The following is a 15,899-nucleotide window of genomic DNA, read 5'->3' as shown; positions in this document are numbered from 1 at the left end:
TCCCCAACCCCCCACCCCCACTATCCTGCCTCCAGCCCCAAGTCAGTCCCCCCTCCCCCGACATGGCATGAATAGCATCTCACACCCATGCTCTGATAGAGCTGTCTCCTCCTCCCCATGGTGTCTTCCAAATTATCTCTTCTAATTAGAAAACTGCGTTCCCTCAGGTCACGGGAAAGGAACTTCCAATGATTATTCCATAAAAGTAGAATTGCTGTGGGCCTTCAGCAGCCTTTCACATCCGTGTGCGATCTCTGCCAATTACAGCCATGATGATGAATTTAAGAGGGGAGGGCCCTCTGGGTCACCCAATCCTCAAACGGAAGCCACTTTTCCTCTCGAAAGTCCAATCTCTACCTCAGAAACCAAATGCGTTTCACTGAAAGTGTCACCTCGGGCTCTGGACAAGAGCACCGGAGCAGAGAGAGTTCTGGACACACACTCCATCTGCAGGAGCGTGGTGGGACTTTGGATTTGAAAAGGGCCCATGAGTTGTGCCTGCCCTCTTGGAGCCCAACCTTGACCACTTGCTTCCTTTAGCCCGGGACCCAACTCCGTTCCCTGCACCTGAGCTCCCAGTGATCTGGGCTCCTAGGAGAGCCACCCACCCACCAGGCCTCTGTGTTGGGGCCTCAGGCACCTGTTCTGCCTTGGTGAGTCCAGCTCCTGTCTACCTGGACGGAGCTGGAGCATACCTGAGCAGGTTACCCACCTGGGCTAGAGCACAACTGAGTGGGCCACCTCCCTTTGTGTAGACAAAGATGGCCAGCACCCTGCACGGCTCTTGACATTTGAGATACATCATATATTTTTGATGGACAGATGAAGAAATAAATGGTACAATCACAAGATGAGATTTTATGTTTGCAGCCATATAAAGTTACACTTATGTAGAATTTTTAGTGACATAAGAAAATGCTTAAGATGTAGCGATAAGAACAGAACATGGACTTATATATACATCACATGTATTTATTAAACATGTTTGAAACTATTATATGTAAACTTATAAAAATAATATAGGGCACTAAAATATTGATATTGGTTTTCCTGGTGGAGTGACATCCTGGGTGATTCTGTGTGTATATGTTTTCAGAATTTTCCACAATAAGTATTTATGACTTTTTCAATCAGAAGAAATGCACTTTCTAATTAGAAACATAAAAACAGATACTGCTGACCACAGTATAAAGCACATCTAACCCTTTTGGAAAGTAATTTGGCACCAAGATCCACAAAAATATTTTACCCTTGACCCAGTGGTTCAATTTCTGAAATAAGAACATGATCCTAAATATGTAAAATAAGTAAATGTATAAGCATAGAGGAACTGTTAAGTAAATGTTTAAATATCATGGTGGTTTAAAAGATGGCTGTTAATTATAATTATTATCGACTCACATAAAACAGTGTGGGAGACACTGACAGTAACTTTATTCTTTTTCATCTTTATTTATTCATGGGGTCTTAGTTGCATTAACACGAGAACTTTCATGGTGGTACACAGACTCTTCAGTTGTAACACAAGTGCTCCAGAGCTCTCAGGCTTCAGTAATTGCAGCATGTGGGCTTTGTTGCTCCAAGGCAACTAAGTTGCCTTGCGGAATCTTAGTTCCTGGGCCAGGGATCGAACCTACATCCCCTGCAGCAGCAGACCGATTCTTAACCAGTGGACCAACAGGCAAGTCCTGACAGTAACTTGAAGTGGCAGCAAAAGCAGGATGCAGCTTTGCGCCTTGTGCTCCCCTGACTTTTGTGCTCCCCGGGCCCCTCTGCAAGGGCGGTGCAGAAGCCAGGAGCCAGCGGGTGTCTGGGAAGCCTTGTTCATCCTGGCCTTCCCGCTGAGCTGGAGAAGCTTCCTGAACTCCAGCTGGCAGCTCATTTTCTGAGTAAGATGTGATGCCCCACTGGGCATGCAGAGAGCTTCTGCGGATCCCCTGACCAGGCTTGTGTTCAATCTAGATGCTGTGACACGGCCGCACTGGTTATCCACCGTCACTTAGTTGGTCCTCAAGCTATGCTAACTGTGAGTGTTCCCACCACCATCCTTACCTCTAACCCCAGCTGAGAGGGGAAAGAGCTGGTATCCGCCCCATGGAGGGAGCCCTTTACCTTCCTGGAGGGGAATTATGCAGCCAGGAGCACCATGGAGCAGCAGGTGCCCTTGAAGCCTTCTGTCACTCATCTGCAGTGAGGGCCTGGTGTTCACCTACACACTGGTCACCAGCCTGGGCCAAGGCACAGCCAGAGGCCTTCCACTAGTACCCTGTCATGAGGGTGAATCCTTCCTGCCCAGGATGTAGTGTAGCCCCTTCTTTCTTGAGACTGTAGTAATAGTTGTTCAGCCACTCAGTTGGGTCCGACTCTTTGAGACCCCATGGCCTGCAGCACACCAGGCTTCCCTGTCCTTCACCATCTCCCTGAGTGTGCTCAATTTCATGTCTATTGAGTCGGTGATGCTACCCACCCCTCTTGTCCTCTGTTGCTCCCTTCTCCTCCTGCTTTCAATCTTCCCCAGGATCAGAGTCTTTTCTAATGAGTCGGCTCTTTGCATCAGATGGCCAAAGTATTGGAGCCTCAGCTTCAACATCAGTCCTTCCGATGAACATTCAGGGTTGATTTCCTTTAGGATTGACCGGTTTGATCTCCTTGCAGTCCAAGGGACTCTCAAGAGTTTTCTCTAACAGTACAGTTCAAAAGCATCAATTCTTTGGCACTCAGCCTCCTTTATGGTCCAACTCTCACATCTATACATGACTACTGGAAAAAACCATAGCTTTGACTATATGGACCTTTGTCGGCAAAGTAATGTCTCTACTTTTTAATACGCTGTCTAGGTTTATCATAGCTTTTCGTCCAAGGAGCAAGTGTCTTTTATTCTCATGGCTTCAGTCACCATCCGCAGTGATTTTGGAATAGTAATAATTGTAATTAAAATGTCCCTGGTGTCAAAATGAAAAACCGATGATCTTTATGAGTCCTCTCTAAGATGCTTCTTTGAGATTCTCAGAAGTTTAGAGCATGTGGCTAAGAGGCTGGGTGGCCAGGGAGAGCCTCGGGGCTCTCTGTGAAGTGGGCAGAATGAAAGCACTTGGCACAGAAAGGCCCTTGGGGGTAAAGAGACAGATGTAGGCTGCACCTGTCATGGCTTGGCCACTGCAGCGACCTCCAGTCCCAAAAATGCAGAGAGGATGCTGGCTTTTGTTTGTCTCCTTTGTCGGATTGTCTGAAAAGTTGTCCAACAGAAGTTTCAAAGGCTGAGCTAATGAATGCAAATTTCCCATTGTTCTCAAAATCACATCTATTCAAGGATAAAATGAGAAGCTTGGGTCACCCTTCCCTGGAGGAGGAAATGGAGGATTTCAAAACAGGAAAAACCACCCTTCCGCTCTTGTTGAGGAAGCCCAGCGCCTCTGAATCTGCACCTGCATGGGCACGCATCAGCCGGACGACAGGCTGAGCGCCTGTGGGATGTGACTGTTGCTCCACCCTGGCACGCCCAGTTCTTGGGATCCGTGTCCCCGCGGGTGGGGTGAGGTTGCATCTGTGTGTAGGTTTTCTGGTGCCACTCTGACAAGACGCCACAGACCTGATGGCCAAAGCAGCAGACGTTGCCCTCTCACGGTCCAGGAGGTCAGATACCTGAAACCAAGGTGTCAGCAGGGCTGAGATCCTTCTGAGCCTCCAGGGACAGATCTGTTGCAGAAAGGGGGACCCCTCCCATGGCCTGAGAGTGGGCTCTTGACTAACACTCGGATATGAATTGTCCAAGGAGACACATGTGCTGGCAAAGCAAGAGACTTTATTGGGAAGGGGTGCCTGGGCAGAGAGCAGGAGGGTCAGGGAACCCAAGAGGACTGTTCTGCCCCGTGGCTCCCAATCTCAGGTTTTGTGATGATGGGATTAGTTTCCAGGTTGTCTTTGGCCAATTATTCTGACTTAGGGTCTTTCCTGGTGATGCACGCGTCACTCAGCCAAGGTAGATGCCAGTGAGAAGGATCCTGGGAGGTGGTAGGACATGCGCTGTCACCTTTTGACCCTTCCTGAACTCTTCTGGTTCAGTACAGTTCAGTTCAGTTCAGTTCATTCGCTCAGTCGTATCCGACTATTTGCAACCCCATGGACTGCAGCATGCCAGGCTTCCCTGTCCTTCACCATCTCCCAGAGCTTGCTCGAACTCATGTCCGTCGAGTTGGTGATGCTATCCAACCATCTCATCCTCTGTCATCCCCTTCTCCTCCTGCCTTCAATCTTTCCCTGCATCAGGGTCTTTTCCAATGAGTCATTCCTGGTTGGTGGTGGCTTATTAGTTCCATGTTCCTTACCAGGACCTCCTGTCGTAAAATAACTCACGCAAATGGTTACTGTGATGCCTGGCCAGCATGGGCGGTTTTGGTCAGTGTTTCCCCTAAAAGATCCTTCCTCCCTCTTTCAACTCCTGGCGGCGCCAGCTGTCCGGGGCTCATGGCCACATCACTGCTGTCACCACTTCTGCTCGCCATTGTCTGTGTGTGTGTCCCAAATTCCATCTTATATAAGGTCCTAGTCACTGGGGCCCCATTCAGGATGACCTCATCGTAACTACATCTGCAAAGACCCTCTATCCAAATAAGTTCGCACCTACGGGTCAGCAGGGTCAGGACCTTGGCATGTCTTTGGCGGGAGGGGGAGGGGGGCATGTTTCAACCCACAACCGTCTGCAGAATCTGGTCTTTTGCTTTTTCAGGGGCCCTCAAACCAAGGACAATTAATTGGAACAGGAGCCCCCCAGAAGCAGGGTGGGAAGGAGGGGACCTGGCTGTCCCCCAACACCCACCCTTACCCCCTGTGCCGGTTATTTGGTGGACCTTGGAGTTGGCAGATCTGAGGAGGAAAACCCACTGCAGGTGTGACTCAAGAAGGCCTTGGCAGGCCCTCCCTGACCATAGGTTCAGGGAAATGTGGGCCTCAGATCCCACAGTAACGGCTGAGCCATCTTTAATCTTTACAATTTCCCTCTCTCTCCATTTGCCCTCATTTCCTGGGGGATCAATCAATCCTGCCTCTGTAGAAGGAATTCTTTGTGAGAAAAGATGTGAGTCAATGCTGGGATGTGAGAAAAGAGGGGAGATGAGAGCTTCGGGAACCCTGCAGGGAAGCACCGATGTGCGTGACTTTCCTTCAAAGTGAAATCAGATCCATGGGTTTTCAATCAGGGGAGCTGTGACAGATGTCTCCTGCTCCAGAGAACTGTGATGAGGACTATCAGAGATCCAAGGTTGGCGGGGCTTGCCTCCCTGAGCGGGTACAGGGGTGCTCTGGAGGGCCAGCCTCTCAGAGCCCCTGCTGCCTCTCCTGGGTCAGCCATCAGCAGAGCAAGAGGGGCCAGGACGAGGCCCAGAAGTTACCCACCCAGGACGCTGGCCTGGCTCTCAGCACCTCTAGAGCCCAGAAGCAGTGTCTGTACATTATTCCTGTCTGCAGTGTATCATGTACCCTTGAAAAGGTGAAAGGCCATGAGCCCCTGTTCCACACACGGCAGAGGTCCTCCACGTGGGATCCCCAGCCAGCATCAGCATCCCTTGGGGCCTTCTCAGAGATGCCAGCTCTCTGGCCCACCTGGACCTGCAGAATCAGATATTTTGAGTGGGTCCCTGCAGCCTGTGTCCTCCAGGGGGCGCTGCTCTAGATTGATAACTGCTATTCTAAGGGCTGCTGTTCCTCCCTCCTCCAGGGCTCAGTCTCAAGGGTGTGCACCCATGGAGCTGGCTTGCTGGTTTGCTGCCCACCCTAGCTGCCAGGCTCAGTCACTCCTTCTCCTTTCACTCTACCAGCTCATGTTCCCTCCAGGCTCCATGGCTGTTGGGGGATGAGCAAAGAAGAATGCAAGCAAGGCTCCCGGGGCTCTGGTTCCAACCTTGACCATGTCCAGCTGGTCCCATCAGCATGTCCACAGTAAAGGCTAAATTATTGTCAACTAGAAAAAAATGCACAACATGAGAGTTTCGAATTAAGTTTTATTTGGGGACAAAATGGGGACTGCAGCCTGGGAGACAGCGCCTCTGATAGCTGTGAGAAAACTGTTCCAAAGGTAGGGGAGAAGAAAAGGCAGAGGAACCAGAGATCAAATTGTCAACATCCTCTGGATCATCAAAAAAGCAAAGCTCCTAAAATGTCTCCCTCCACAGGTGTGCCTTGTTCTTCTCGTGAAATCCTTCAGGATTTAGTGTCTTTAGTATTGTTCCTATTCTCCGTAAAAAAAAAAAAAAAAAAAGAGTTCCAGAAAAACATCTATTTCTGCTTTATTGACTATGCCAAAGCCTTTGACTGTGTGGATCACAATAAACTGTGGAAAATTCTGAAAGAGATGGGAATACTAGACCACCTGACCTGCCTCTTGAGAAACCTATATGCAGATCAGGAAGCAACAGTTAGAACTGGACATGGAACAACAGACTGGTTCCAAATAGGAAAAGGAGTACGTCAAGGCTGTATATTGTCATCCTGCTTATTTAACTTATATGCAGAGTACATCATGAGAAACACTGGGCTGGATGAAGCACAAGCTGGAATCAAGATAGCCGGGAGAAATATCAATAACCTCTGATATGCAGATGACACCACCCTTATGGCAGAAAGTGAAGAACTAAAGAGCCTCTTGATGAAAGTGAAAGAGGAGAGTGAAAAAGTTGGCTTAAAGCTCAACATTCAGAAAACTAAGATTATGGCATCTGGTCCCATCACTTCATGTCAAATAGATGGGGAAACAGTGGAAACACTGGCTGACTTTATTTTTTTGGGCTCCAAAACCACTGCAGATGGTGATTGCAGCCATGAAATTAAAAGACGCTTACTCCTTGGAAGGAAAGTTATGACCAACCTAGACAGCATATTAAAAAGCAGAGACATTACTTTGTCAACAAAGGTTTGTCTAGTCAAGGCTATGGTTTTTCCAGTAGTCATGTATAGATGTGTAAGTTGGACTATAAAGAAAGCTGAGTGCTGAAGAATTGATGCTTCTGAACTGTGGTGTTGGAGAAGACTCTTGAGAGTCCCTTGGTCTGCAAGGAGATCCAACCAGTCCATCCTAAGGGAGATCAGTCCTGGGTATTCATTGGAGGGACTGATGTTGAAGCTGAAACTCCAATACTCTGGCCACCTGATGCAAAGAACTGACTCATTTGAAAAGACCCTGATGCTGGGAGGGATTGGGGGCAGGAGGAGAAGGGGATGGCAGAGGATGAGATGGTTGGATGGCATCACTGACTCAATGGACAAAAGTTTGGGTAAACTCTGGGGGTTGGTTATGGACAGGGAAGCCTGCATGTTGTGGTTCATGGGGTCGCAAAGAGTTGGACACAACTGAGCGACTGAACTGAAACTGAAACATATATATGATTTTGGTGAAGGGGGAATACATGCTACCAAACACATATTTTTCCAGAAAGTTTCTACTGGTCTCATGACGCTTCTTTCTGGTCATGAGAAACAGTCGTCACCATGAAGGAGCTTAATGCTTTTCTAGATATGAGGAGATACAAGAATTTGGCTCATAAAATCAGCTCCTGAGAATGTCTAAGTATCTGAAGACCTGTCCTCCCAGTTCTCCCCTCACTCAAGCACAGAGTGCCTCATCTCTGCTCTGCACCCTGAACTCCTTTCAGGGGTGTTGAAGGTCAGCAGCTGCAGCAGCACATGGCTCAATCCTTGTAGAGGTAGCTGGCAAGTGCCCATGGCAAGTGCCAACTTGTAGCTGACAATATTGAAGGGCAGCCCTGCCCTGATATTCACAGATCCTGCATTTGTGAACCCACTTGCTCAGTAAACTTTATTTATAACCCTCAAATCAATACGCATGGTGCTTTTGTGGTTATTTGTGGATGTGGGCACCTGGCAGATGGCTGATTCAGGGAGTAAAGACATGGAGAGTTTTCTGAGAGAGGGGACCCTCACAGCAGGGATTTCCTTGAATCCTGCACCCCAGGCACCTTGGTCTAGTCCCAGCCCTGCTGTGAGGAGAATCTGTGGGAGGAACCTGGACCCCATTCTGTAGGCAGGGGTTCGGAAGCTCTGGAGAGGCAGCAGCACATAGCAGCGAAGCACCTTCCTATGGTGCCATGTTGCCTGCCTGCAGATGCAGGTTCTGGTGCTTGCAAACTGTGTGACCTTGAGCAGGTCACTTGACCTCTCTGTGCCTCAGTTAACTCATCTGCAAAATGGGGTGAATTATAGCCCTACCTCACAGGGGTGTTGTGGGAAATGAATGTGCTCATATCTAAAAGACACATGCTACCTGACTGTTACTGTTATCGTCTTTATGTTTGTTGTTGTTTAGTCACTAAACCATGTCTGACTCTTTTGCAGCCCCATGAACTGTAGCCCACCAGCCTCTTCTGTCTATGGGATTTACCAAACAAGAATATTGGACAAGTGTGTGTTAGTTGCTCAATCGTGTCCAACTCTTTGCAACCCCATGGACTGTAGCTCACTAGGCTCCTCTGTCCATGGGATTCTCCAGGCAAGTTACTGGAGTGGTTGCCATTCCCTCCTCCAGGGGATCCTCCCAACCCAGAGATCAAACTTGGGTGTTTTGCATTGCAGGCAGATACTTTACCAGGGAAGCCCAAGAATATTGGAACAGGTTGCCATTTCCTTCTACTTTCACCCTATAATGCTGTACAGAAAGCCAAGATGCAGGGACTTCCCTGGAGGTCCAGTGGTTAAGAATCCACCTTCCACTGCCAGGGACGTGGGTTCAATCTCTGATCGAGGAACTAACATCCCACGTGCCTTGTGGCAACTAAGCCCCCGCACCATGACTAGAGAGAAGCCCTCGAGATGAAATGAAAGATCCCATGTGCCACAACAAAGACCTGACACAGCCAAATAAACAAATATTTTTTTAAAAAATAAAGTCAAGATGCAAACCAAAAAAAAAGATGCAAACCAAAATATGCATACTTGGGGGAAATTAACAGAATGTCAGAAAAAGCCATCAATACTGTCTTGACATTTGAAAAATCTTCACTAGGTGCATGGGTGCAGTTACTGATAGAATTCCACTTTGGTCCTCATGGACCCACATTGCCTGGCTCCACAGAGAATAGTATTTACATCATCACCATGTGGCAAATGTGGCCTCCTCTCTCATTTTAGAATCAATGCATGGACCAATCTGCGGAAATCTCGATTGTAATTACAGAGCAAAATGTAGATGTTACAAACGGTCATTTAAAAAAAAAAAAAAAACTTATTTATTTGGCTGCACTGGGCCTTGGTTGCTGCATGGGGGATCTAGTTCCCTGACCAGGGACCAAACCCAGGCCCCCTGCATTGGAAGTGCAGAGTCTTAGCCACTGGACCACCAGGGAAGCCCTCAAATGATCTTTGACACCATCAAAGTGATGGCAAAGCTAAATGGAAGATGCAGAGAGAAGTATGTTAAGGTCTTTTCTGTTTTTTGCAGTTCAACATTTTATGTTTTTCTTTTTATTGTGGTCAGAACATTGAACATGAGATCTGCCTTCTTAACACATTAAAAAAAATGTTTCTAAGTGGAGTGTGGTTGAATACAAAGCTTTGTTGATTTCAGGTGTACAGCCAAGTGAATCGTTAACACATTTTTAAGTGCGCAAGGCAGTATTGCTAACTAGGCACAGTGTTCCGCAGTAGACCTCCAAGTTGGTTCAGATATATATGTATCCCTGAAACAAATACATATACACCGAAACTTCATATAATTGAACAGCAACCCTGGGAGTATGCTAATTTCTCATCTAACCTGGTAGGGAGTCCATAGACAGCAGCTAAAGTGGATATTTCCTGAAATAGATCCTTAAGTGTTCCTTTTAAGGTCACAAAAGTAACCATGAGAATAACTAAAAATAATAACATAGCTAGGAAAAATCAAGGGAGGGAGGAAGAGGGACAAGGATGTAGGCGGTAGGACTAAATCCTCATCTTTCATGCCAGGAATGCAAGGGAAATTGTCTCAGGCTGACAGAGCAAGAACTAGCCCCATAAAATTATTATGTGTGCCGGCAGTGGACAAAAGGAGAAAGCCTAAAACCGCAAGAAAATTATTTCCCTTGAAGAGAGGGAGACAGCGCAGGAAACGTTAAGTCTGTGTTTTATAACTTTCTGGATGGTTTGAATTTTCCAGTGCATGCTTTCTGCTTTTGCAAACGGAAACTGGTGTGAAGGAGTCTGGTTGCCGCTGTCAGGGCCTGACTACAGCGGGTCAGGGTCAGTGGGCCCAGGCCCCCCGGCCCCCCTACACACAGTCTCTGGCCCCAATGAGCCGTGAGACTTTCTCTTTAGGTCTGGAAGTACATGTGCCCATGGGAGACATCTATTTACAGACCTTTCAAAGAAAATTGCAAGTACAGTACAGACGTTTAAAAACAGCATGATTATATATATTTTGCAGTATTAAAATAACTGGAAGTGATTTGCGTCATGTGATTTTTCAATTTTACATCCAACAAGTATCCTTCAGTTCAACATAGATACCAATGCTACATTTGTCATTTAAAATGGAATATTCTGGATCATGGGAGGTCCCTGGAGCCTGTGGCCATGGCTTTGGTGAGCACAGGAGCCCCTTGTGTGTATGGAGGAGGGAGGTCAGCCCCCCACATTCCTGCCCTCACTGGGAAGTGTTAAAAGATAAACTGAGGCAGATTACAAATCTTAAGATTAACCCACGGCAGATGCATGGTGATGTATGGCAAATCCAATACAATATTATAAAGTAAAAATAATAATAATAATATTTAAAAAATGCAAAGCAATAAAAAAAAAAAAACAAATCTTAAGATTATATTTGGGCTGGGGAATTCCCTGTTGGTCCAGTGGTTAGGGCTCCATGCTTCCACTGCAAAGGGTGCCAGTTTGGTCCCTGGTTGGGGAACTAAGATCCTGAATGCCACTGGACGAAAAAAAGAAAAAAAGATCATGTTTGGACAAAAATTGACTGGAATGGGACAACCTCCAACAGGAAGTGGTAGAGCGCCCCACCCCCAGGAGCTGGAGAAAGTATAGAGAAAAAGTGTAAAAACAAAGGAGGTTGTTGATTGGTAGGGCTTAAAGCCCAGCTTTGTGTAGTTAGCTGTGATTGGCTGTGTGTGATTGGGCTCTCCATTTCCCAACCTTGAGGTATTCACAGGCTTAGGTTTGGGTTTACTTGCATAGCTATCATGCATTAGACCCCCCCAGCCAAGTGGACTTCTTGCTTAATTAATTTAAAACCTTAAGGAGGGAGTGGGTATCACAAGGGAAGAGCCTGATATCCAGTGTGGAGCAGCATGTGACATTAGTGTTAGATATTTCTCAGGTTGGCACTTCTAGTGGCCTGAACTAAGACCAGAAACTTCTCTGTGAAAGCTAATAAATGCATTTCCAGGATGGGAGTTCACTTCAACCCTTTCTGTCTTAAGCTTCTGCTCCCTGGACCTCACTCTCAAAGCCAAGATGCCCCACAGTCGTCCATCCCAGAGAGAGCAAGGTGTGTGGTCCTTGCCTGGTGGGCACTGCTCTGGTCCCTGATTCCCCCTGGGATGATGTCTCCTCTCCTGGCACAAGTGACCAAATAGAACATTCCAGAAGACCGCTCCCCTGACTTGTCCTTCTCAGGCACTCACAGGTCCTTGGCTCCTGTAAGCAGAGGAGACCCTTGGGCATGTGGAAGACGGAGGTCAGCCCTCTCCCAATCCCTGCCCTGGTCACCCCGGGAGGGTTCCTTTTCAGCAAGTGCCACCCTCGTCCTGGAGGTCCCCTGGTGTCACCAGAGAGTAGCTTCATCTGTTCTTGAACTTTTGTAATTTCAACTTTTAAAAAATGCACAGCAAGAGAGTTGCAAGTTAGGTTTTTATTTGAAGCAGAATGAGGACTGCGACCCAGATAGAGCACCTCAGATACTTCTGAGAAACTGCTCCAAGGAAGTAGTGGGGAAGACAGGATATAGTGATTTTGGTGAAGGGGGAGTACAGGCAATCAAGCACTTATTTTTTTTTTTGTAGGAAGTTTCTGCTTATCTCATGAAGTTTCTGCTAGTCCCAAGAAACAGTCGCCACCATGAAGGATTTTAGTGCTTTTCTAGATATGAGGAGATATAAGAGTTGGGCTCATAAGATCAGCTCCTGAGAATATCTATCTGAAGACCTGTCCTGCTGGTTTCCCAGAGCCTAGAGTGTTGAGGTGGTCTAAACACAGATTGGAAAAGAAATTCCAGACACAGAGCATTTCAGAAGGGAGTGAGTTTATTAAGAATAAAGAGCAGTGGGCACTGTGAGTGTAGTGGGCCAACCTCCTGACAGACCTGGGAGAGTTGACAGCTTTCATGAGTTAATAGCCAAATTTTATAGCCTCAAGACAAAGAAAATGCCTGATGGAAGGTTGGCATCAGGTGATTGGCTAGGGTGCTGTAGGATGGGTAACAGGATGGGCACTTTTGCCTAACTTGGAGTCAGGAAGCCTGCTGGTGGTGATCAGAGGGGCTTTTGGCAAATTACAAAGGGGGTTCAGGCAGTTCCAGAGAGGACCTTGTTTCTGGGCTTTGCTTATATGGTCTTGGGACAGGACTCAACAGAATGCCTTGTTTCTGCTCTCCACCCTGAGCTCCTTCAGAGGGTGTGGAAGGTTGGCAGCCACAGCAGCACATGACTTAATCCTTGTAGAGGTAGATGGCAAGTGCCTGTGGCAAGTGCCAATCTGTTCAGTTCAGTTCAGTTGCTCAGTCGTGTCTGACTCTTTGCGACCCCATGAATTGCAGCACACCAGGCCTCCCTGTCCATCACCAACTCCCAGAGTTCACCCAAACCCACGTCCATCAAGTCAGTGATGCCATCCAGCCATCTCATCCTCTGTCGTCCCCTTCTCCTCCTGCCCCCAATCCCTCCCAGCATCAGAGTCTTTTCCAATGAGTCAGCTCTTCGCATGAGGTGGCCAAAGTACTGGAGTTTCGGCTTTAGCATCATTCCTTCCAAAGAAATCCCAGGGCTGATCTCCTTCAGAATGGACTGGTTGGATCTCCTTGCAGTCCAAGGGTCTCTCAAGAGTCTTCTCCAACACCACAGTTCAAAAGCATCAATTCTTCGGCGCTCAGCTTTCTTCACAGTCCAACTCTCACATCCACACATGACTACTGGAAAACCATAGCCAATCTGTAGTTGACGGTAAATAGAATTGTACTTATGTTTTCCTCTGTGCCTTGGGAGGCTTCTTGCTCAACAATACTTTTGAGACTCATCCAGGTTGTTGCATATTTGGTAGTTCCTTCCTTTCCATCCCAAAGTAGCGTTGCATTGTGTGGATGTGCGATTAGTTGGAATTACGACGATCAACAATATTAAGGACTGGGAGCAGCTGCTTTACATTTTTAAAGTTCACTTATTTTTATTTGACATTAAAAAAACCCAGTAGCGTTTGCTTCTTCGAACAGTTTTGGGTTTGCAGAAACACTGAGTAGAAAGTACAGAGAGTTGCCATGTAGCCCCTCCCCTGACTCAGTTTACCCTGTTATTCACACCTTGCATTAATGTGGTACATTTGTTAAGATTAATGAACCCACATTGACTCATCCTAATTACTCAAAGTCCATAATTTACATGAGGGTTCACTCTTGGTGTCCTACTTGCTCTGGGTTTGAACAAATGTATGTTAACATGTATCCATCATCATAGAAAGTTTCACTGCCCTAAAAATTCTCTGGGTTCTGTCTGTTCATTCCTACCCTGAAACCTTGGCACTGGTCCTTATACTGTTCCCATAGCTTTGCTTTCCTGCAATGTCCTATAGTTGGAATTCTGCAACATGTGAGAAATTGGCTGCGCTTGCATCCGAAAGAAAGGGGCTGTCAGGGCGAGGCCGGGAGGAGGGTGGGGGAGGGACACGGTAGGACCTGCAACCTGCCTGACCCCTTCTTTTCTCCCACCAGGTCTTGCCAAGCCCATTGGTCTGGTGGAGGGGCCAGGAGGCCTGGGCCAGGGCGGCATGGCGGCCACGCTGCGGGATGACAGCCAGGAGACGGAAGGCAAGTTCGAGGAATACGGGTACAACGCACAGCTCAGCGACCGCATCTCCCTGGACCGTACCATCCCGGACTACAGGCCCAAAAAGTGAGTACGTGGCCTCTCCCACAGGCACCTCCAAGCAGCACCCCTGCAGGCCCGGGGTCCTGGCACCCAGACATTTACAGAGCAGAGCGGAGGCAAGGGCGCCCTGGCTGGTTGGGCCCTCCCCATCTGCCTTCTCCGGGTTCTCTGCCCTCGGCGTCCTGCCCCCTGTGCCCTGGGTGTCCCCTGCGGGTGCCTACCACAGGACTGAGTCTGGACCCGCCCAGGAGGCTGGGCCTCACCAGCTGATGCTCCAGCTGATGCTTTAGATGACACAAGTGACAAGTGACACAAGCTTGAAGCATCAGGCTCTGCCAAGTACATTTGTCCAGGAACTGCGACGGTGGGTGGAGAGTCTGCCTGAAATGAGCCTTGCCTATGTCTAAAAGATATTCCCATGTCTGTCAGTTGCCTCTAAATCCCAGGCTCACTGATCCCCAAAGCCACAGCAGTTGAGTCAGAAAAGTCAGACCCACGGATGGCTGTGGCCTTGCCTTCCGGTCCCTTGACTGATTCCTGGTCTCAGACCACTGCATTCTATACTAAAGCTCACCAGGTCCTTTGGCAGAGGTGAGATTGGAACAAAATGCCATACTGAATGGACCTCATTGCTTTAATAAATCACCCAAGCAGGGTGCCTAGGCACTGGGCATGAATTAAGAGTTTGGCCAGACTCCTTGCTATGGCTCCAGCCACAGCTGGGAACCTAGAACAAGCAAAACACTTTCAGCCACACCTTTCCAGCAGAGATCGGAGTTTAGGCCTAGGCTGGGCTGAGCAGCCGTGTAGTCAGAGTTGATACCGTGGGTCCTGAGTTGGTGACAGGTCGTGCCTTGGCCTCTGAAGCAGTCTTTCAGGAAAGGCAGATGGGGGTGGGAGTGTGTCTACTCTTAGCTCCTGTCTTGGCTTACCCCTCTTCCTGCCGTGGCCTCTGAGACAGGACTCTGGTTTATAAAGTGGTCCCAGAAGCTCTTCCCCGATGGCTCAGTGGTAAAGAATCTGCCTGCCAATGCAGGAAATGCAGGAGACATGAGTTTTATCTCTGGGTCAGGAAGATCCCCTGGAGAAGGAAATAACAATCCACTCCAGTATTCTTGCCTGGGAAATCCCCTGGACAGAAGAGCCTAGCAGGCAACATTCCATCGGTTTGCAGAGTCTGATGACAGCAACTGAGCACAAACACACACCCAGAAGCCCTGGGAGGGAATGGGAAGGCTGACGGGAAGGGCTGGACCCTGAGAGGGTGCATCATTGTTGTGGGTTCAGGTGGACGGTGGCAGATCAGTTCCACTGGGGATGGGGGCAGCTATGGAGTTGGCCGCGGGGTTACCCCAGCCTAGGGAGGACCGGGGAGCGGTTCTCCCAGACTCCTCATTCATCCAAACTTGAGGGCTTGCAGCAGGGGCAGTGAGGTAAGATGCCCAGAGACCAATTTCCTGGTGTGGGGCAGGGCTGGTGTGACCACGGGGCCACAGCAGAAAGTGCTGGGGCCTGGGACCTGGTAACCAGCCTGTCTGCCCCATTCTGATTCCATGTCCTCACCCCACCCTGTCCCTCAGATGTGCTGGTGTGTTCCCTGGACAGCTTGGAGCCACACGGTGGGAGGTTAGGCTCCCTTGTGACTCCATCCCAAGAAATTACCCTTCTGTCCCCGTTACAGTCAGAGAGCCTAGAGCGGGCGGCTCCCACCTGCTCCACCATGCGCTGCAGGTGACCGTGCTACTCTATTTTCATCACATTTATTTTCATGGTAACCACTGAAATAGCACAAGTAGTGCCTCTTTCCATTTGCAGGGATGACATAAA

The 15,899-nt window shown here is 48.4% G+C and overlaps 1 protein-coding gene across 1 annotated transcript in view; it reads left to right on the top strand.

Annotated features, from left to right (window-relative positions):
* Positions 1-15,899, top strand: part of GALNT9 (polypeptide N-acetylgalactosaminyltransferase 9) — a 114,945-nt gene that overhangs the window by 20,306 nt on the left and 78,740 nt on the right. The window contains exon 2 of the mRNA XM_027567110.1: positions 13,916-14,096. Within this exon, the coding sequence (XP_027422911.1) occupies positions 13,916-14,096 (181 nt within the window). The remainder of the gene's footprint in view (positions 1-13,915; positions 14,097-15,899) is intronic.

The sequence above is a fragment of the Bos indicus x Bos taurus genome, chromosome 17 (genome assembly GCF_003369695.1).
Source record: "Bos indicus x Bos taurus breed Angus x Brahman F1 hybrid chromosome 17, Bos_hybrid_MaternalHap_v2.0, whole genome shotgun sequence".
NCBI classification, from domain to species: domain Eukaryota; kingdom Metazoa; phylum Chordata; class Mammalia; order Artiodactyla; family Bovidae; genus Bos; species Bos indicus x Bos taurus.
This window is presented reverse-complemented; position numbering and strand designations above follow the sequence as displayed.